This window comes from Colletotrichum truncatum (genome assembly GCF_014235925.2).
Source record: "Colletotrichum truncatum strain CMES1059 chromosome Unknown Contig_0002, whole genome shotgun sequence".
Taxonomy (NCBI): Eukaryota; Fungi; Ascomycota; class Sordariomycetes; order Glomerellales; family Glomerellaceae; genus Colletotrichum; species Colletotrichum truncatum.
Window position 1 is genome coordinate 3,512,955 of NW_027222399.1, and position 20,855 is coordinate 3,533,809.

Here is a 20,855-nt window from a genome sequence, read left to right on the forward strand (position 1 = left end):
TGTCATACACCTTTCACGCGTTATTTGCATCCAGCACTTCAGTCATATATTCTTAAAAATGGAAATAGCTCTCAAAGACTCAATACTCACATTCCCAGACGACAGTCTCCCCCCTGAAAGCGATCATAAATCTCGCGATGAGCTTTTTATGTCAATCAACAACTAGGCGGCGACAAAGGGATACGTATTCACTACCGGGAGATCAACAAAGGAGAAAAGCGGACGACGGACGATTATATATTCATACGATAGGTCGTGTCATCCGCCAAGCACATCAATAGCGCGGCAAAGGCAGACTACTAGTAGGGGGACTGGTTGTCAATTTTCCGTCCTTGCTAAGGAATCTTTGGATAAGAGCACATAGAGCTTGAGACACCGGCCCGATAAGCGTTTTTCTTCTTATAATCATCCCCCAAGCCAACATCCGTCTGCTCACCCAACGCATCGCAAGCTATCTGAGGAGGATCAAGCCAAGGTGGCCGGTCTTTCAAACGCTGGCGTCGTACCCAGGGACATCAGAACATATATACGACAAACGACAGACTCTATAGCAACCCAGCAGGATATCTATAATCATATTGCAGCTGCTAAACGAGATGTTCGTGAAGGGCAGACCTCGATCTATGCACTTGCCAATCAACTTGATGAGGAAGGCTTCTGGAGTCGCATGCAGTTTGTACTAGATGGCCGAGTTACGGCTGTCTTGTTCGCTCATCCAGATTCCTTAGCCCTTCTCCAAGCCTACCCAGACATCATGTTACTAGACTATACCTATAAGACTAATAAGTATAGTATGCCACTTCTTGATATAGTTGGCGTCGATGCTTGCTAACGGTCGTTCTGTATTGCGTTTGCATTTCTTAGCGGCGAGGCAGAAGATGACTATACCTAGGCTTTAGAGCGGGTCAAATCCTTGTATAGTCAGTATAACGCTAGCCTACCTGCGGTTATCCTCACAGATCGCTGCTTAGCATGCATTAACGCTGTTACAACCATCTTCCCTTCTTCTACATCTTTGCTTTGCCTCTGGCATGCGAACAAGGCCGTTCTTTAACATTGTAATCCAGCTTTTGACTCTACTAAGCCAAAGACAGTCAACAATCCTGCAGCGCTCAAACCTTCAACTTAGAGCTGGGAAGAATTCTATAACTCCTGGCATTCGATCATCAGCTTGCTATCTGAGGTGGTTTTTGAGGAGCGCGTTTCCCAGTTTAAGGAACGCTATCTTCTGGACCATCTCGAAGAAGTCAGCTATGTTACGTCCGTTTGGTTGAAACTATACAAGGAGAAGCTAGTGAAAGCCTAGGTCGATTAGCATACCTATTTTGGCAATATAGCTACTTCGCGAGTTGAGGGTATTTATACACTACTTAAATCGCACTTGAAACGATCTATATTAGACCTTTTTGAAGCTTAGCAAGCAATAAAGCATGCTTTACTAAATCAGCTATCGGATCTAAAGTCAAATCAAGTTAAATAGCAAATACGGATACCAGTTAAGCTTTCAGGGTCAATGTACGGCGCAGTGCTTGGCTAGGTATCGTATGAAGCCTTGCGCAAAGTAGAAAAGCAACGGAAGCTGCTCACGAAGAAAGACACAAATCCTTCCACAGCCTGTATAGGGACGTTTTCTCAAGTATATAGTCTCCCATGCTTACACAAATTGAAGACTTTACAAGAACAGAATCTTGTTCTTCTACGTGAGCACTTCCATGCACATTAGCATTTAAGGCGTGATAGAGCGCCGCAGCTATTGCTGGAGCCTTGCTAGCGCATAGAGCCCAGGTTGCAATTAGAGAATCCCAGTATTCCCAAATCAAGCACTAGACGAGAGCCTAGCGGGTTCGAAGTTGTTGAAGTTGCTTCACGGGCCCCAAGCAAATGCAGTAGGTGTCATACAGTTGGCCATACTATGACTTCAAAGGCGTGCCCTCTGCGATATACGCATTTATTGCCTGAACCGATACCTACTCTAGATCTAGCTATAGTATTAACTGCGATATTTACCGGGACGACGATAGATATATAAGAACCTCTTTTAAACGCCGTGTAGGACGTACTAGAGTTGGTTTAACCGACTATTGCTATAGTAGTAGAGACCAGTATATCACTACCTCGGGTATTATCACCATTTGCGCATTCGCATTCACCTTCGCTGCTAGGATACGATTTACCTTAGGCGATATACGGACGGTACTATGCAGCAAGAAGCGCCTGGTACGGTGCTTAACCTCGTGGGAGTGTTAAAACAAACCAGGAGTATCGAAGGGCAATAGGACTTCCGCTACGTTATGACAAAAAGTGTTATGAGTAGTGTCTTGACTATAAGCAGATGAAAGGACGCTGTACTACCTCACACGGGTCAAGGGATTGGACGAAGGAGGAGATGATGGCTTATCTGGACTGGGATAGGGCTGAATACAAACGGGTCGATGAGCTGATTATTGCGGAAGATAGACAAAACCCCTTTAAAAACAGTGAGAGAGGTATGAGCGAAGTCTGGAAACGAGTCGAGCAAGATAAGGCAGAGCAGGAGGCGTTATACGCTGGTAGTAAGCCCGAAGAGTGCATCGTAGTAAAGTCGTAAACTTTCCGGATAAGTTTGATGCAGGCCGTGCCTCTCATTGGCTCATGAGCCCCATATCAGAGTTGCTTAGTCATTTCCACGGGTACCCGTGAAATTTTACACGCACGGGTACCCGTGAACCTATTGGGAGCCGCCTGCCAGCGCATTATGTAAACCTGATGCTTACATCATCCCATATCCCACCAAGCTAACACCCACCCCAGACCGCCAGGGTTTTTGGGTCCTCTTTACGGAGTAATGGTGTGCAGCTCAAGGCTGCAGCTTCCTTCCACTAGTGGTAGGCGACCCATTCCTGGCTGCATACACTTTCCATCGCGATCCGCTGAGACATGAGAATACTTTCCCTACGTGGACGTGTCCGTACCTCACTTCACACGCAGTCCAAGGTGTGCGCGCAAGTGCGCATAACGCCTCCTCGTAAACCCTCGCTCGAAGGATCCCGCGCTTCGGCGATACCCAGAGAAACAACAGGGGATGCTTTTGTTCAATCAGCTCGTCAAGGGTTTCGTCACTCTTGCATGAAATAGCCAAGAACGTCTTTTTCCGTACACCTTGGCTAGAGTGCTGACACCGAGGTGAGAGGCGATTCGTTTACTCGCACTCCGGACCAACAACTCCTCCCCACACAGCCGCAAACCCGAAGTTCGGCAACCGATTGCGAGGCATTCACACCGGGTAGCAGAGCACAGTGACCTAGCGATAAGCACTCTGAGAGAATGCAGCTCAAAGCATTCCTGGCTTCTTGGCCGCGGCGATGCGGCTAAAGTCTTACACCCACAGCAATGATAGGTAGGCGAATCATTACTGAATCTGGAGGTCGCCGACCTGGTTTTGAGACGTGCTGTTGAGAGCAGATGGGGAGGGCGAGCAAGCCTAGACTGGGAGGGGCATCGTTGGCAACGGTGGCAGGCGCGCGGTGATAGGCGCGGTGAGCAAGAACGCCTGGCGGGGTCATGGTGTTAACTCACCCTGGACTAGCGCGGCACTTGGCTGCTGCGTTATTCTTCTTCTCAGAAGAAAGTCACAACCCTACAACTAGTACTAGTAGTACGTAGCAGGAAGGTACTAGACCACTTCCTTCCTCCGGACACATCAGATGGCAGCTGCACCTTCTGTGTTTGAGTTTGTTTCTCCTTCCGTATCCGAGGCGACGAGACGAGTGGAAGTGAGGAACTTTAACTTGCCTCGATGGCATAGGCAGCTTCGGCTTATTTGCTGTTCATACAGTCGAGTGATGACTTTTTGTTGACTTCTTCTCCTCTTTCCCGCAGCTTCTGAGACACATTATGTTCGTACTCGCACTGGCCCACGAAGGACGACGTGGCACTGCTTCAATGCCATGACGTTTGTTTTGATGCTCAGATGCTGTTTCTGCGCATCTCAAAGGGCGGATGTACAGACGAGCTAATGCCTTGGTTCATGTCCACCAAGGGACGTTGCACCAGCAGAGTGGCTCTTGAATGATACGTAACTGTTTACCAGTCTACATCGAGCTGGCCGTACATATCACATTTATAGAAAGGTACCAGAACTATACTGAGTGATAAGGGCATTCATGTAGAAGAAAGTTGCTGAATACAGGATGACGATGTAACGGATTGTACTTCAAGGTAGAACTATTCTCTTGCTTTTTGTCAATTCGTCGTGGCAGTGGTGAATTCGAAGAAGCAAGCATGATCCCGTGGCATATAGTCAACCCACAGGGCGCTTGCAGACTGTCAGAAGTCCGACGGTCTTTGTGTTGGCTCGCCACAATCGTTCCAGACATCGTCCTAGGGCAAGGTCCCCGAGAAGACATTAGACCTGGTGGAGATGGATGCCTTCGGGGTTCAGCGCCTTTCTCTCGGGGTTGAGGAATGGCACGGAATGGCACGATACGCCGGGGACGAACTGGGATGAGGACATTTTGAGGAACATTTCTTCATTCCTATGCCTAAAATAGAAGTTGTAGTTCGCCGCTTTGTACCTCAGTGAATTTTAACACTGGTACCTCATTGCTTCCGTTACCGATGCAAAAAGAACGATTCTCATGGTAAGTATCCCATTAAAACAAGGTCTAGGTGCGTCTGAAGGATTCAAGCCAGATGATAAAACGGGTCGGTCAAGGCACGCGAATAGAGCGCCCAAGTGCCTATCTTCTTGTCTCAAGACCCTAGAATTACGCAAGCCACGACGCACATCATGGGCTACGATTCAGACCCTGCCTGCGAGGATGGTCTTTAATCATAAGCTTGGCTATAGAACTGGAGGTGACAATGGCAACTAGTGGAACGAGTCTGCAGCCAGGCAGTCACTTCAACGGAGCTAACCCGAGGCCAAAAGCTGCAGCTTTCTAAAAGGACCATTGACGAGTTGTGTAACAAGAACACTTCATACCTATGTCTCAATGTATTGTAGCATCGCGTTAGTCAGCTGAACTTGAGCAAACAAACTAAAATGTAAGCATTCACTCGCAGAGACCAAGCGAAACCTGGGTCCGTGTTTGGCGATCCAGGCTTTGACAGGCTTGACAGGGCCTGTCAAGATAGCCGTGACAGGGGGATGCCTGCTACTTTAGCCTGCGGGGCAGTGTTGTCTAGTCGGTGCTTAGCTGCTTTCCCCAGCGGAACTCCCAGTGACATCTTTGCCCCAGCGGTCCTCAATAGGTATCAACCACTTTCATCCACACCACCACCCACCACACCTCAGCCTGTCCTGCTCAACATCGCCATGCGGCCCGCGAAGCTCCTCTCAGTGGACGGAAGCCACGGAAGAATCATGTCGAAATTGACCGATCTCATAATGAATTCGCAATTGGCTCTGTTGGATGATCCGAGAATCTTCGATCGACCAAATGAAAGCAAGTGCACCTACACCATAGACTACGTGTTGGATGGACCATCACCGGGCTTGCATCGAATGCATGAAGTCGAATGACTGGAGACCTTGATCACCGTCATCAGCAAGTCGCGGGTTCCAAAAAAAATCAAAAAACACCAGATGCCGGCAAAGGCGTGACTCACGACGCGACTCGTTCGCCCATCACCTGCTCCCCCTCGCGGTGTTTCTTTGCAACGGCCTTATTTTCCTAGGCTGCAGGTCGATCTTGCTTGCGATCAGTGGGAAACCATTGGCCGGAACATCGATACGAACGCAACGCACATCATCATCCTGGAGGGAAACGGGGAGGCAGAACTGGTCAGAGGGGACAGAGAATAGCTGCAAGAAAAGGACTGCGCAGCGCCAAGCGAACCCCTTCACGTCGTTGCTGTCTCCATCATTGTCAGTGTCGCTCTCCGGCATTCGTTGCCCGCGCCCCTCAATCAGTCATCAGTCACTTACCACTTACCTTACCTCACCTCTCACCATGTATTGGCGTCAAACTCCCTCCCCTCAGGCCCTGCAAGTGCTTGCTGCTGCTGCTGCTGCTGTTGCCAGCCTGCCTCTGCTAGGCGAACCAATCTGCCGGATACCTAACCCGCATTGGCGAACCATTCCTCCCACACACTGAAAGCTGGCGAAATAAGGCGATCACTGAAAAATTCAGCGAAAAACAAGGCAACCAGAAATTTGCATTTCTGCCTTGCCAGACTGCCTGCACCGCCTCGACTGCACCAATGAGCGCATCGAGTACCACCGAGAATTATTGAAGCAAAGCCTCCCCTCCCTCCCACCACACCCCCCGCTGTGGGATGGGACCTTGAGATACATGGCATTGTGAACGGGTCGGTAGCAAAAATGGGTGTCGAATCCATGTACAGAGGAGAATCGCCTTTTTTCCACTTTGCTTTCTCGCCTACACACACCCTTGACCACGGCACTAGAAGCAGAGTTCTGGGTCCTCTTTCGAAACAATCCTCCTCTTCGTCAGTCCAGTCTCGTCACCCCCCAACCCGCTTGCACACCACACACACAGCGGTTCAACTAGGCAGGACGGACGGCGGACTCTTGGACATGGGTTCGAGGCCCACGGTCCAGGGTTGGCAGAGGGGAATAGAATGGCAGGGTACATCCTGTTCCCGTACTCCGTCCCGTCCTCAAGCGATGACTCCTCGTCGTGGATTCGCCAAGAGGGAACACAGCCCTACATGGCCACTACCCATGAGATACCTTAGGAATGTTGCAATCTCTTTAGGCCACCGAGGCATGTCGCAGGTACCCTTTTCGTTGTCATCTAGTCCTTTTCCCCTGTTCCTCCCTCTCATCCCGTCGCAACTTAGCCCCGGAGGCAGCAGCAGTGCAATACACACCCTCTCTTCTTCCGGCTTGCGATTTTTTTTTATTATCAGTTCATGAAGGCTGCAATGGGCTGTGTCTGAATAAATAAAAAGTCCATGGTGTCGCATTTCCTGTTTCCCTCCCCCTTTCCATCCATCTTAGGTTCGCTTAGTATTGCTGCCCAAGTCCCGCCAACCTTGGGAAAAAAAAAAACAACCAAAATCCACTGCCACCTCATTCGCCCTTTTATACTTGACTCACACGCTCGACTTGTCTTAACCCGAGAGCCAACCACCACAAACATTTGCATACAATTTTGAAAACCCTACCTTGCCCGAATAGGACGCAACCTATATACGAATCTAGTAACTTGCTATTCGAACCAGCTGCGGCGGTACTAGGCATATATATATTATATTTGCCTCGGCCTGGTCCTTCGATTCAACACATCTGATCGACTACAAAGCCCAGCACACACACAAAGACCATGTCGGCCAACAGGAAGGAACACCGTTCCAGCCGGAACGTCTCTTTTGAACCCAGCGTGTCAGTCAGAGGTCACCGTCAGCAGGCGAGCGATTCGGGCGTTGGCTCTGACCAAGATAGCTACGGCGCAAGCCCTGATCGCTCTGCGCAGGCCGCCTACTTCGAATTACACAAAGACCATATCGCCTTGAAGGATGAGCATGCGAAACTCAAGGAGGAATACCGCGAACTCAATGCCCGCCTTCGTGCCTTGCAGAACAGTGTCGAAGTTCTCGAGGACACCAACAAGAAACTGATGCGCGAGAAGCGCACGCTCAAAGACGAGAACGAGAAACTCCGTGAGGATCGCAAGGCCCGCTCCCAGCCCAAGGAGCGCGAAGCCAAAATGTCGGGTGCCTTACCCACTCAACCCCCGTCACCAAAGGAAAAGCCGCCCCGCCGTAGCGAGAGCAAGCGTCGTAGCGAGAGCAAGGTTCGCAGTTCAAGAAAGACCGAAGATAAGGAGCACGAGAAGCGCTGTGAGGAAGACAAGAAACGCCTCAAGAGCCGTTTCGATCACAAGGACAAGGATGACAAAAGTGTCTCCTCCAGTGGCAGCTCGTCTCGTAGCCAGCGCGAAAGCTACGTCGAGCCTTACGGCCCCTCTGCTCCCCGATCCAACGCCTCCGTCGCGGAGCGCCCCCGTACGAAGCGTTCCGACTCTGTCTACTCGCACCAGATAAGACCCCAGGTTTACACGACTACAACCATCTCCGAGCCCGTATACTCGGATCTTCCTCGATCCGAATATGAGAGCCCCTTCGACGAGGACGAACAATACCTCGGCGAGGACGGCAATTACCACGCTTACCCATTGGATCCCGACGCTTCCTCCCGCGGAAGGTCGCGATGGTAAAAAAATACCAAACGATGCGCAAAAACGAAAAAAGAAATATATAAAAACAAGCCCTGTGCGACGCACCAATTCCGGCAATTTTTTGTTTTAACGAGAAAATACGTTATGATATCCTGCATCACCCAGTCACACCGAAATTCTTCACATCCCTGGCACGCATCCCGCCGATAAGCGGTGTGGGGCCCGCTAGAACATCGCTCGCGGGAGCGCCCTGCGAGTGACACCCCGCACCAAAAGGCCTCAACATGGGATGAGACGCAATAGGTTGTTGACTCATCCTCACGAGTTCAGTCGCCATTTTGGGTCTGCCGTTGGCTATTTCAGCCGAACGCCTACTCCGATTTTTTTCTTCTTCTTCTTTTTCATTTTCTTGTATCAGACATTGTACAAGTTTCATTTCACCAACATTGCGATACCCAATACCCTTATGCGTTTGAGACGACAGACATTCTTGGTTCAATCCGATTTCACATTGTTCAATCAACTTTCAGCTGCAAACAAGGAGAACAACTAAACAAACACTTTTGAAAAAAAAATAAAAAGGACGATAACCCAAAACAACGATGAAGCTTTACCCATCCCTTAGCTCCGACCTAGCGGAATGGGCCTCCCGCCAACCCGTCTTCTTTACGGCCTCCGCTCCGACCCACCTCCCGCATATTAACGTCTCCCCGAAGGGTCTCTCCGCCCACTTTGCCGTACTCTCACCCAACCTGGTCGGTTACATTGACCGCACCGGTTCCGGCTGTGAGACCATCGCTCACAGCTACGAGAATGGTCGTCTGACGATCATGTTCATGTCCTTTGGTTCTGCACCTCGCATCCTCCGCCTCTTCTGCAGAAGCAGGATCGTGGAGTGGGACCATCCGGAGTTTGACTCGTGGATGAAGCGCATTATCCCTCAGGGAGAGACCGGCAAGAACCCTTACGACGGCGCCAGAGCTGTCGTTCTCGGCGAGGTATGGGAGGTCCAGACGAGCTGCGGATTTGGCGTGCCCATGGTCAGGAAGGAGCTCTACGCCCCTGACGTAGCTTCTCAAGATGGCACCCTAGAAAAGGCCGAGGGTCAGGGGACCCCTGCGGATGAGTTATCTGTCTTTGAAGAGCGTCCTACCCTTGACAATTACTGGAAGAAACGCGCCGACAACAACACCATCCACAAGTACCAGCTTGAGACCAATCTCACCTCTCTCGACGGCCTCCCGGGGCTCAAAGCCGCACGGAAGGCCGCAGGGGAGGTGTTCTGGTTGACGGACGCCAAGGTCAGAGCCACCCGCGCGGCGCGGGAGACCCACGGCATCCTCTTGGGCCTCTTCATCGCCCTCATTATCTACGGTGTTTCTGCTTTGGTCAAATGATTGTAGGCTCTGGGTCTGTTTAAAACTGTAAAGAAACCCGATCGAGTTTTGTTCTCCAAGTTGTTTGTATCATTTGTATAGGAGTTACGGACGGGCTTTAGATAGACTTGGGCTTTTCATACTTTTCTCTTTTTTTCTTTTGTTCATTTTTTTTCATTTTTCGCCGAAGTAGCAAGTGACCGGGGCCTATCAGGAACGACTACCTATGGAATGTTTCATTGGGAAGGGAGGGAAAAGGGAAAAGGCAGGGCTCTTTTGTTGTAAGCTGGAAGACGGATGGATACCTTTAGAAGATTGTATCCCCGAAGCCCGAGTTATCAGTCAAACTTGATGTTTGAAATAAAAGAAGACTACTAAATCTTGTCTGGTGTTGTTTTTTTTTCTAAGACCCAGTGATGATTGATTCTTCAGTGTGTTTGATTGATTCCAATTTGACTTGGTCCCACCACCACCACCAATCATATAGCCCAGGCTGATGATTATGATGATGATGTTGATGATGATCACATAAGGCCCCTCCCCCCTGTCCTTCGTTCCCGAAGCCCAACGAAAACGCATCGGGCCTTGCTCGCATACCGTCCCCGCTCCCGTCCTCGCGCATCCATCTCATCCGCGCTGATCGTCTCGCCTTACAAGGAGTATTTATAGGCTATGTATAATGTCTCCGAGCGGTTCGACGTTTCAAAAAAGTAAAATAAAACAGTGGTGGCTGCCGGGGGGGTGCGAGGGAGCGAATGGATAGGATTGGTTTGGAACCGCGTATGGTGCGCGTGGGCTTTGCACAAACACAAACACACACACACACACACACACTTACACCCTCCTTCCCAAATGGTCATCTGCTCGGTTTCTCCCAGCCCAACCGATCCTTCCCCCCCCTTATTCCGGGCAGAAACGCAGGTACGGTACGGCACGGCATGGGCGCGGTCGTTTGTAACCTCCCGCCTGTCCGCGCCCACGCCGCTAGGTTGCGCATGTGCTGTGTGCGCATGCAATATACACATACGTAGTTGGGGTTGGCATATCCATGTGAGGTACCAAAGCAATGCCCGTTATCAAGAAAAACCGTCAGGTTTTTTTTTTTTTTTTTTTTTTTTTTGCCGGTGACTACTGAATCATCCTGCGCCCGCTGCTTTCTCGGTGGACTGTTGCTGCTGCTGCTGTTGCGCGTCCTTGTTGGCAGCCGCTTTGCCGCCGCCGCGACCGCGTCTGGTGCGCTTGTGGCGCTGTTCTTCAGGCTTGTCGGATGGCGTGGCGTTGCTGCTGTTGTTATTGTCCTTTTCCTTCTCCTTCTCCTTGTTCGCTCCGGAGTTTGATGATGATGCGGGAGCGTTGGAGGAGCCGCCGCCGCCGGAGTTGGCGTTGGCGTTGCTGGCAGCCGGCTTCTTCTCCTTGCGCTCGAGAACCTGGACAGTGCCTTGAGCGACGGTGACGGGGCTCGCAGCGACGGCCTTGACGAGGCCTTCGTGGTTTGAGAAATCGACGTATGCGAAACCCTTGCGCTTGTCGATCTCGACAAACGTGACCGTGCCGAAGGCCTCCATGGCTTGCTTGAGGAGGTTTTCCGTAACGCCCTGGGATGGGTTGGCGTGCTTCACAAAACCGCGGGTAACGCCCGGCGTGACTGACGCGGATGCACCGCCGCCGCCGCCACCACCACCTCCACCACCACCGCTACCACCGCCTTTCTTCGAGTTGTTGCCCTTTCCTGAGCCCTTGGGACCGCTGGGCGGATTGGACTTGGCTGGGGCCGACTGCGCAGAGCCAGAAGTCTCTCTTTCAGCTTTATCGGCCCTCTCGGCCTTCTCGGCCTTCTCCTTGTGTTTTTCCTCATCCTTCTTCTTGAGGAGCACAACAGGTGCCTTGGTCGGGGCTGGGTTGTTGGAAGAACCACCACCGTCGTTGGATTTGCCCTTTGCTTCATTGGCGGCAGCATTCTTGCCACCTCCGCCTCTACGAGAGCGTCCCGATTTTGTGGCGGAAGGCGCTGCATTGCGCTCTGAGGTTTGCGAAGCGTTCGATGATTGCGCCGGCGGAGCGGGAGGTGCGGCGGCGGCTGGAGCCTCGACCGCAGGCTGAGCTGGCTCTTTCGCGGTCGCAGCTTTTGCTTCCGCCTCAGCCTTTGCAGCGTCCAGACGAGCCCTTCTATGAGCGCTTCCGGGGCTAATGCCGAGGTCGCGCTGCAGGATACGTGCAGCGGCTGCGATGCCGGCTCGCCGACTCTTGGGTGCCTCCTGGGCGGCCGCCGAGCTTTGAGTGGTCTCTCTGGCAACGGTTTCCGCCGCTTTGGCGGCATCCGCGGTTGCCTTCTTGGTGAGGATCTTGACCGTCTCCTTGGGCTTATCCGCTGACTTGTCCGCCTTGGAATCCTTCTTACCCCTCTTGACCTCCTCCGCCGTCGATCCCGATGCCTTGCCCTTGGTGCTTTGAGATTCCTGCCGAGACTGCTTCGCGCTCTTGGCGGCGGCTGCCTCCTTTGCCTTGTTGGCCTTCTTTTCCTTCAGGTACTCGATCAAAGGTGTTGTTGTAACCTTGGTCTCCGGCTTTGGCTCTTCTGCATCCTTGTTTTCGTTACTCTCCGCTTCCTTGTCCTGGTCGGGGTTGGTGAGAGACAAGAGGAAGGCCATGAACTCAGGATCTTGGTCAATCGTCCCTTGTCTCGGATCGGTGCGTTTCTTGCCGCTTGGAATCTTATTGTAAGAGGCAAATTCGAGAACCGGGGGACCGACAAGAGAGGGACTGTTGGACGTCATCTTGGCGTCCTCCCATGATTTCGCTAGGATCAGACTGGAGAGCGTGTTCAAATTCTCGCGCTTCAAGACATGGAGGTAGACTCTCGCCGGCCTCGACGGCTTCGCAGGGCTGTGCCAACCCACTGTCAGTCCCGAGTTCAGTGTGCACAAGCTGACCAGTACCTACTCTTGTGAGATCTTGCCGGGCTCAAAATTGTGCCAGCTGACAAGACCCTGTCCGGCCTTCCACTCATCTCCTAGGTTCTTCCATAGCTCCTCCTCGGTCAGGCCGGGGGGCAGTCTCCTTATAACCACTTTGTCGCCTTCAACGGGAGCGCGGCTCTTACTCGACTTCGGCGCATCGGCGGTGGCTTGCTGGCCAGAGGACGAAGGAGCTCCGTTGGTCTTTCGCGATGCGCCGTGGGAGCCTGAGGTCGCCATCACAATTTACAAGGCCTTGTAATCAACCCGAGTCAATGTGTTTGTAGTGCTGTTGGCGCCCAACTCCAACAAATGGTGCGCGACTTTTTCTGAATTTTGACTTGTTGTGTCGGGGGCTTGATGCAAGCAATGTGTAGAACAGTGAAGAAATGCTAAGCCAAAGTGGCTTGTTGTTTGCCTCCGTGCCCTGGACACAAGGGGCACACCCGTGGCCTTGTGAATGTTGTCGATATGTGACGCCAGGGTAGCGACGCGGGGCGCCTAGTTCACATTGACCCTCAGATCTGAAAGAATGGCGCACAGAGCCACAAACCGCCTGATGTGGGCCTTATCTGATAAGCATGGACTAGCCCATTTTGGATAGCTCCATATCGGTGGGGGATCAAATTTTCCCCCCAGCAGAGCTTTTGGCAAAACTTCGGAAAAACCTTTTCACTTACCCCTCCATCTCGGCTTCACAATTTTCCGAGAATCAATTAGCCGAAGTTCACCCACCCTACTGTGGCGCCATGGTCAGGGAATCCGAGTCCTCCACCGAGGACAAAGAGCCTCCGAATATTGACTGTTTCTCGGAGGCTTTTCCGAATTTCGATATAAACAGCATCACTCAGGGTGCGCCAACTACAACGGCGGAAACTTGTGTCCAGAGAGACGCGACGCAGTCTGGTTACCAGCCGCCGACCGAAGAACAAATTCAAGCTGCTATCCGCCGCGCGAATCTTGCCTTCAACAACCCGCTTACAAACGTCCCACGACGCGGGCCTCCTGGTGCTGGCCGTGCACGCAATCGCTCAGCCGAAGTATCCTTCAACCTTCCCTTCAGAAATCCTGGGCCCCGATTAGAGCCACAGCCGCCGTCTGCTCTTCCTCAGGCACCCACCACCAGCTCCCTTCCACCACTTGCGTCAGGTTCAACTCGTGGTCGAGGCATATCCGTCCATGGTAGGGCGGCCTACATCCCCACATTACCTGCCGCCAACCGCACTTCGCAGCTGATACGCCCGCGTGCCACCAACTTCAGCCGACCTATCGTTGTTGGAGGCTTTGACAACCCTTACCACGATCATCTCCAGAGAGTCGCGCGTCGCGAAATAGAAGATAGACGTACTCTCGAATCCTACAGCAGTCCTCCAAGACGTGCTGCTCAGCGGTCTCGACCACTTCCAGAGCTACCCCCTGGCAACACCCCGCTGCCCGTTGTCGCACCCAATAGTGCTCTTCAGGCCCCTCTCCCCGCTCAGCCCGCCGATCCACCACACCCTCTGCGATCAAATCCGGTCGCTTCGAGCCACCAAGACTCTACCCTCACGCTCCCACGTCGCCGTCCGCGGTCTTCTTCGGTATCAATTCCCCCAACCGCAGCTCCTGCCGACTTTCGTAGAACGATTGATAATCATCCTATACCCGAAACTATCCCTGAGGAGGCCCCTATAGAAGACGACGATTTCGAGTATTCGGAAGACCCAGAGATACACACTGCACAAATCGGTCGCATTGTTCGACCGCACAACGACCCCACTACAGACGACTCATCCGACATACGGCTTCGTGGTGGAAGTCTTGAGATCGAAGATTTCCCCGAGGAATTCGACCCCAGCTACTACGAGTCCGACGACCTCGAAGACGATTTGGTCGAGTTGAACGACGAGTTCAACCCCAACATATCGGAAGATTTCAACCCCCACGAAATCGAGGCACAGTCCCAGGTTTACAAACAAGTTTTGAACAAGATGGCAAGCCATATTCCCCGTCCGGGCCCTGCCCAGCTCTCGCCGAATGCAGGATTGGATGAGTGGTTGGAGGAGGCCAAGCAGTGCCATTATCTGCCTGAGCGTGCGATGAAGGAGCTGTGCGAGTTGGTTAAGGAGGTTCTCATGGAGGGTAAGGGTGCTAGATCTCGAGCTGCTGATTCATTTCACTGACTTGCCGGCTCTAGAGTCAAACATTCAGCCTGTCTGCACACCCGTTACGGTCTGCGGCGATATCCATGGCCAGTTCTACGATCTGCTAGAGCTGTTCCGCGTTGCGGGTGGAATGCCAGGCGAATCTCGAGTTGAAGCACCCAAGACAGCTACCACGGTCATCAGTCCCGAAGATATTGAGCCGCCCACCGAGATCACTAACCCCAAGCTGAAGAAGAAGGTCAAGAACGCCGGCAGTCCTGCCGCTGATGACGAAGAGGACGATGAAGCTGCCGCTGCCGACTCAAGCGCGATGTCCCGGCCCGATTCCGCCGTTGAGGTCAGCGCGACCTCTCAGTCTGCCGACACCAGATTCGTCTTCCTCGGCGATTTCGTTGATCGTGGCTACTTCAGTCTGGAGACCTTTACTCTGCTAATGTGCCTCAAGGCCAAGTATGTGCTGCTCGAAACTGGAACGTCTTCATGTGCTAATGAAGTTGTCAGGTACCCTGATAGAATTGTCCTCGTCCGTGGTAATCACGAGTCTCGTCAGATCACCCAGGTCTACGGATTCTACGAGGAGTGTCAGCAAAAGTACGGCAACGCCTCGGTTTGGAAGGCTTGCTGCCACGTCTTTGACTTCCTTGTGCTGGCCGCTATTGTTGACGGCGAGCTTCTGTGTGTCCACGGAGGTCTTAGCCCCGAGATCCGCACTATTGACCAGATTCGTGTCGTTGCTCGTGCCCAGGAGATTCCTCACGAGGGTGCATTCTGCGATCTTGTTTGGTCAGATCCTGAAGATGTCGAGACTTGGGCTATCAGCCCTCGTGGCGCGGGCTGGCTATTTGGTGACAAGGTTGCCACTGAGTTTAACCATGTGAACGGTCTTAAGCTCATTGCCAGAGCTCATCAACTGGTTAACGAGGGATACAAGGTATGTTACCAATGTTCTGATGTCATAACAGTACTAATCCGTGTCTAGTACCACTTTCCCCAGAACTCGGTCGTCACCGTCTGGTCTGCGCCCAACTATTGCTACCGCTGTGGCAACGTTGCATCTATCATGACCGTGGACAAGGACATGAACCCCAAGTTCAGCATCTTCTCCGCCGTTCCCGATGACCAACGCCACGTTCCTGCCAACCGCCGCGGTCCTGGTGACTACTTCCTATGAACTTTTTTTTTTTTTTGCTGTTATGACGATTGGAAACGCTTTTACGATTTCGCCAGACTCACGAATGGGATATGGAACCTGTGTCCATGACTTCCAAAGATTCTGATACCACTTGCGTTTCCCACAACGGCAATATGCGTAATGACGAATTCGTTGAATGTCGTCGAGCCTCACACTGTCAGAGTAAACAAATTATCTTTTCTCATCACCTTCCGAACAAGGAAGGGACAACAGAAGTTGTACCATGATACAACTTGAGATGAGAGACGGCTCTTGTCAAGTTTGCGAGCCCAAGAGCCTTTTTATCACGGCTTGCAAATACACAATAAATGGTCTTGCACACGAGTCCACTAGACTTGGATTAACCCGATGAGAGGGTTATACTCATTATTCATTTTTCAGGCACAGTAGGTGATACGTCGTCTCTGAGACTACGGCCGACCTAGTTTGCCATCATTCCTCGAGAAAATTATTCACCTTTTTGATGCTCCGACAAAACAAGGAAAGCTGGGCGCGAGCCTTAAGACGGCTCGCTTTACTACATAGAAGGGGAGGTGGAGGATGGATTATCGGGCTTTGCAACGCATATGACGATGAATGCATGGGTCAAGGGAGCGGGAGAGACCTTCTTGTAGAATTAGGTTAGGTTTAGAGGTTAAATACCCGATACATGCTGGATTGAGGAATACCAATTGCTTTGCAGTGACCATTCAGCGATGATTTAAACGTACCAAGCATCTTGAAAATCTCACGGCAACGGAAGGATCAAAACATAATGAATTCGCTTTTCTTTTCTCAACCACCAACCTCAACCCTCCCTCACACCAGACGCCACTCGGTATCACTTTCCTTAAAAAACTCTTTCAAACCCCTTAAGCACGCTTGATCTCCCACTTCAAGTCTTTGATAGAGACCTCGTCGTTGGCCTTTTCGTCGTAGTCGAACCATTCTCCATCGGTGAGTTCGATGCCGGTGAACTTAGTGCCCGAATCCGTGCCCTCTGCAAGCCACTCCCCTTCAGGAATGAATTCAGTAAACTCCAGACCTCGGCAGTCGAACTCGAGAATTTTTTGCTGCTTGGGTGGCTCGGTCTGCTCGTATGAAGCGGGAGCGGTTTTAATGGTGGCCGACGACTCGCGCTTACAGTTCTTGCACTTCCAGACGAAGTTGGCCTCGCCTCGGCTGCCGCTCATCTCATTGTCTTCCTAGGCGCTTGTTAGCAAAACCATACTATCTCATGATTGAAATTATGCACGCACAAAGCGGTTGACGCCGACAGTCTTGTCATGGACTTCACGGCATGAGGTGCACTGGACCTTGAAAGTGTACCAGAAAGGGTTGGCTTCGCTATCGTCAGGGCGGAGGTTCGTGACTCTACTGATATTAGCGGGATCCAAATCTGAGATTTTCTAAGAGAAGACATACCCGTTGAGCTCTGCAGAAAGAGTGAGGGCGAACATCTTGAAGTGACTTGATTTATCGTCTTAGATCTCACAAAAATCTGACGGGTTAAATTGTCACTTGATGCTGCACGCTTCAGAGCTCTCAGTGAGCGAGCCATGGTGGGGTTGGAGGGGCAGTTGCGTCACTTCTATAATCCGATAACATCTTTATATCCATAAATGTATAATTGCATATATCCACTCTCTAATGCCCCGGTCAATTGGATCCGGCGAGTCGGTCCCAGAACGTCAATATTTCGCATCAGACCATAATTTCCAACGCCGACGACCTTCCGACGCCCAAACGCCCAAACCGCCAACCCGCCATAAACGATCAATTGGACTCAATTGGGGCTGCCAACGCAGCCGGCATGCCGTTAGAATGCAGGCACTATGGTCCAGAGCGGGCCAGGCGCATCATTGCGGATGCAAGGCCTGCTTCAATGCCGCCGGTGGCATGATACGGCAGTCAGCGACGCGGGTGACGCCCCGTAAACCGACCTTCAGCGAGATATTTACAGCCTGCTACACGGGAATCATGGCCACCGCCGCCGTGATTGATGCAAAGGCCAAGGACAAACGCCGGTTGGAACTGGACCGGCAACTCGAGGAGGCTAGGGCGGAGCTTGACACTTTAAAAAAGCGGAGGCCGCGACAGTACGACGACGATTCAGCACCCCCGGGAAGCGTCGAGAACCGATATCAGGGCTCATTATGGGAGCATAAGAGACAGAAGGGCGAGATATCCGAATTTCTAGACTCTCTTAGTCACCTGGACAGCTGGGCGAAACCACTGCCCAGGTCCGGCGAGGTGAATAGGTACTGGGAGGAGTGCGGATTCATCACGACGAAAGACTCCCTTGCGAGGCTCAAAGCGATCAATTACGCGGATTGTGACAACCGATTGATGGAGGAGGAGAACAGACAGGGCCCGGATATGGCGCATCGCATGCCGAAAACACTCCAACAATTGGAGATGGCTGAGCTCGGCATGGCAGACTTGGTAGACCGCATGGTCAGGGACTCCAAGAAGATCCTTCAAGCCAGTGATTGGGAAGCGCTTCAGAACGAAGTCGCACTACTAAGGAACGATAATATGCCTCGTTACCGAGAGGACTCTGACACAGCGACCGTAAAAGCGTGCAGCGCGAAGCTGAACACCTCCCTCGGCGCCATCTTCGCCAACGAGTCTTACGACCAGCGTAAAAAGATCAGCAAAATGTGTCACAACCTTCTCGTATCGCCGCAACCACCAACCATATTTACATACAATACGCTTATTCTAGGCCTTAACCGCTCAGGGCTTCACTCACTGGCCCAGGGTGTCGTGGGCGCTTTTTTCAAATCCAAGGTCGAACCGACGAGGAAGACCATGGCCTGCCTACTGAACCACTTCAGAGAGAGTGGTGAAGAACAAAGGTTCTTTAACGTCATCCAGCGAATGACAGGCAAAGATGCTCGGGGTATCAAGATCCGCAGGAAAGAGATTGAGGATGTCCTCACGCACGAGCAACTCTTCCTATGGGCGGCAGTGAAGAATGTCGCTATCGGCAACAAATATGTCGTCGAGCGGGCATGGTTTGATGTCGACATTTTCACGGCCATTATCCAAGGCATGCTGAACTTCAACTTTGTGAGGCATGCGGCGGCAACCTTTTCCATTGCTCTTAAATACGGTATCACGTTCGACGTCCAAACAACATCAAATTTGCTCGAGCAGTGCATATATACCTTGGACACCAAGGCTGCGCAGCAGATTTTAGACGCGTTCCAGATGAAGCCTAGACTTATCAGAGCAACCTTCAGACAAGAAAAGGATCAGCAATACCTAGCAGGCCGCATCCAGAACTTGATAGACATCTGCCACCTCGACCAGACGCCCTTTTCTGTGGCCCCATGGTTACAGGTCTCGGAGTCCAAGCTACCATCTGAGGCACAGAGGCGCGGCATGCGCATCGTCAGCATCATCCACCAAGCCCACAGAGCCCAGAAGAAGATTAAAAAGTACCAATGGGACTTGAAGCTTCTTCAAGCCGGCGTTGCTCCGTTAGAAACCCGCAAGCAGGCTACCCGTTCAAGCTACAAGAAAGCACAGCAACCAGCACAACGTCGGCGACAAGAGTTTGCGGCGCCCAATTTAATTGAGGAAACGCCAAAACTAACAGCGTGGGATCACCTAGAGGCGGCAACTGATGCGCAAAAGCGCGGAAGGCCCGCAACTGTGAACAGCGACGTGTGGCATAGCCTCCGTGTAGGCCAACCTGTGGTCCGGAGAGGAGAGCTGATGGCTGCGAGTTCTTTTTGAGAGGAGCGGGATACAAGTGTATTTGTAGTATACCATCTTTAGCGGTACGCAAGATGATGAGCATATGCTCGGGACAACCCCACTGACAAGGCGAGAGACGCCGATCCGGAGGCCTGTTACTATTAGACATTTAGAATACGATTATGTACACACAACACATTGTTTTTCATTGCCGCCCTGGGTAGATAATCCCGTTTCGTGGTTATTTGGTGATTCACCCTCAGCCACCGTACCTGCATGTCGACAGACGTCTCGTTTACTTTGCTGTTCGTTTAGCCTTTGGATAGACACCAGAGCTGGACCTGATTGGTGTCTCCACACGTACATTAAGACAGCACACTCGTTCACTCACGTTGCATGTCTCCTGTGTTTCGGCACTTTTTCCCCTTCTTCCCTTGGCACATAGCCCGGCGGCAAGTTCTCGTATCAGATGACGAGGAAAACTACTATGATGCTTTCCCTAGAGTGAACCGTCTGTGGCAGCCGGGAAAAGATGAGGGACATCATCTTGATCTGCTGCGGCTGTGTCGGGGGGATAACATGAGCATCAGGAACATCACGTCGCACTTGCTCCTAAGGCTGAGCCACGAATAGGAGGCGTACGGCTTGACTTTATCAAATGATGAGCTGTCGTCTCAGGGAAGAAGGACCACGAATTTGAAGACATGAGCGCGCCGCACATGGTCCTAGCCGTCCCGCTCACGCATATGCTCAAGAGGCAGATCCGGACAATGGTCGTGTCCGTTGCGGAAGGTAATCATCACATACGGCCTCACATTCTGAGCCCTGAGGCCTTTGAAATGAGCTGCAGTTTTCACACATGACGGGTTCACGGGAGGAAGCGCTGCTTACGTTCAACTACTGCTCCCGGACGTGGGCGGAGGCACCGGGGCCGGGCGTTAGGTCACGGCGTGATCTTTTTTTTTTTTTTTTTTTTTTTTTTGCAGGGGACTCACGTCGAGAGTGGTCTAGAATAAAGAGAAATGAAGGGGGGGGGGGGGAAGCACACTTTGGATGGACAGCATGGTTTGGGGCGATTTGCTTGGCTCAAACGACTAATAACCACCCTGCGCGTCGGCGGTGCCTGGGATCTGCCAAGGCACATGCCAAAAGCGTGCTAAGATGCCACCACACCCAGAGTAGTACTATGTAGTTTCTGGTGTTCCGCCCGCAGGGATCAACTATGTTGGTTGGTGTGAGGGAGGGTTGCGTGTGATATCATTGAACAATCTATTCTCAAAGTTAACCAGGGGGGATAAAAAACACTGTATGACTTTTGTTGACAGCTGACGGGCAGAAAAGTGATATGTGAGAAAGAGACAACAGCGAAAGGGTAA

The 20,855-nt window shown here is 51.9% G+C and overlaps 7 protein-coding genes across 7 annotated transcripts; 5 read left to right on the plus strand and 2 right to left on the minus strand.

The window, feature by feature from the left end:
• Positions 1-2,332: 2,332 nt before the first annotated feature.
• CTRU02_203899 (mule transposase domain protein) lies at positions 2,333-2,587 on the plus strand (the record flags this gene model as incomplete). Its single annotated transcript, XM_070204281.1, has 1 exon — positions 2,333-2,587. One exon carries the CDS (start codon positions 2,333-2,335, stop codon positions 2,585-2,587), a length of 255 nt encoding a protein of 84 aa, XP_070062044.1.
• A 4,684-nt stretch (positions 2,588-7,271) lies between these two features.
• On the plus strand, positions 7,272-8,165 carry CTRU02_203901 (uncharacterized protein; the record flags this gene model as incomplete). Its single annotated transcript, XM_036722476.1, has 1 exon — positions 7,272-8,165. One exon carries the CDS (start codon positions 7,272-7,274, stop codon positions 8,163-8,165), a length of 894 nt encoding a protein of 297 aa, XP_036586081.1.
• A 563-nt stretch (positions 8,166-8,728) lies between these two features.
• On the plus strand, positions 8,729-9,523 carry CTRU02_203902 (pyridoxamine phosphate oxidase family protein; the record flags this gene model as incomplete). Its single annotated transcript, XM_036722477.1, has 1 exon — positions 8,729-9,523. One exon carries the CDS (start codon positions 8,729-8,731, stop codon positions 9,521-9,523), a length of 795 nt encoding a protein of 264 aa, XP_036586082.1.
• A 1,115-nt stretch (positions 9,524-10,638) lies between these two features.
• Positions 10,639-12,696, minus strand: CTRU02_203900 (smg-4/UPF3 family protein; the record flags this gene model as incomplete). The annotated part of the gene is made up of 2 exons (XM_036722475.1): positions 10,639-12,385; positions 12,443-12,696. The coding sequence occupies 2 exons, from the start codon at positions 12,694-12,696 to the stop codon at positions 10,639-10,641; spliced, it is 2,001 nt and encodes a 666-aa protein (XP_036586083.1).
• A 509-nt stretch (positions 12,697-13,205) lies between these two features.
• Positions 13,206-15,771, plus strand: CTRU02_203903 (protein phosphatase 2a; the record flags this gene model as incomplete). The annotated part of the gene is made up of 4 exons (XM_036722478.1): positions 13,206-14,577; positions 14,633-15,050; positions 15,102-15,531; positions 15,580-15,771. 4 exons carry the CDS (start codon positions 13,206-13,208, stop codon positions 15,769-15,771), a joined length of 2,412 nt encoding a protein of 803 aa, XP_036586084.1.
• Positions 15,772-16,643: 872 nt separating this feature from the next.
• On the minus strand, positions 16,644-17,231 carry CTRU02_203904 (UPF0587 protein C2D10.03c; the record flags this gene model as incomplete). Its single annotated transcript, XM_036722479.1, has 3 exons — positions 16,644-16,976; positions 17,031-17,145; positions 17,197-17,231. The coding sequence occupies 3 exons, from the start codon at positions 17,229-17,231 to the stop codon at positions 16,644-16,646; spliced, it is 483 nt and encodes a 160-aa protein (XP_036586085.1).
• A 364-nt stretch (positions 17,232-17,595) lies between these two features.
• Positions 17,596-19,518, plus strand: CTRU02_203905 (pentatricopeptide repeat domain-containing protein; the record flags this gene model as incomplete). Its single annotated transcript, XM_036722480.1, has 1 exon — positions 17,596-19,518. The coding sequence occupies one exon, from the start codon at positions 17,596-17,598 to the stop codon at positions 19,516-19,518; it is 1,923 nt and encodes a 640-aa protein (XP_036586086.1).
• Between the last annotated feature and the right edge of the window lie 1,337 nt (positions 19,519-20,855).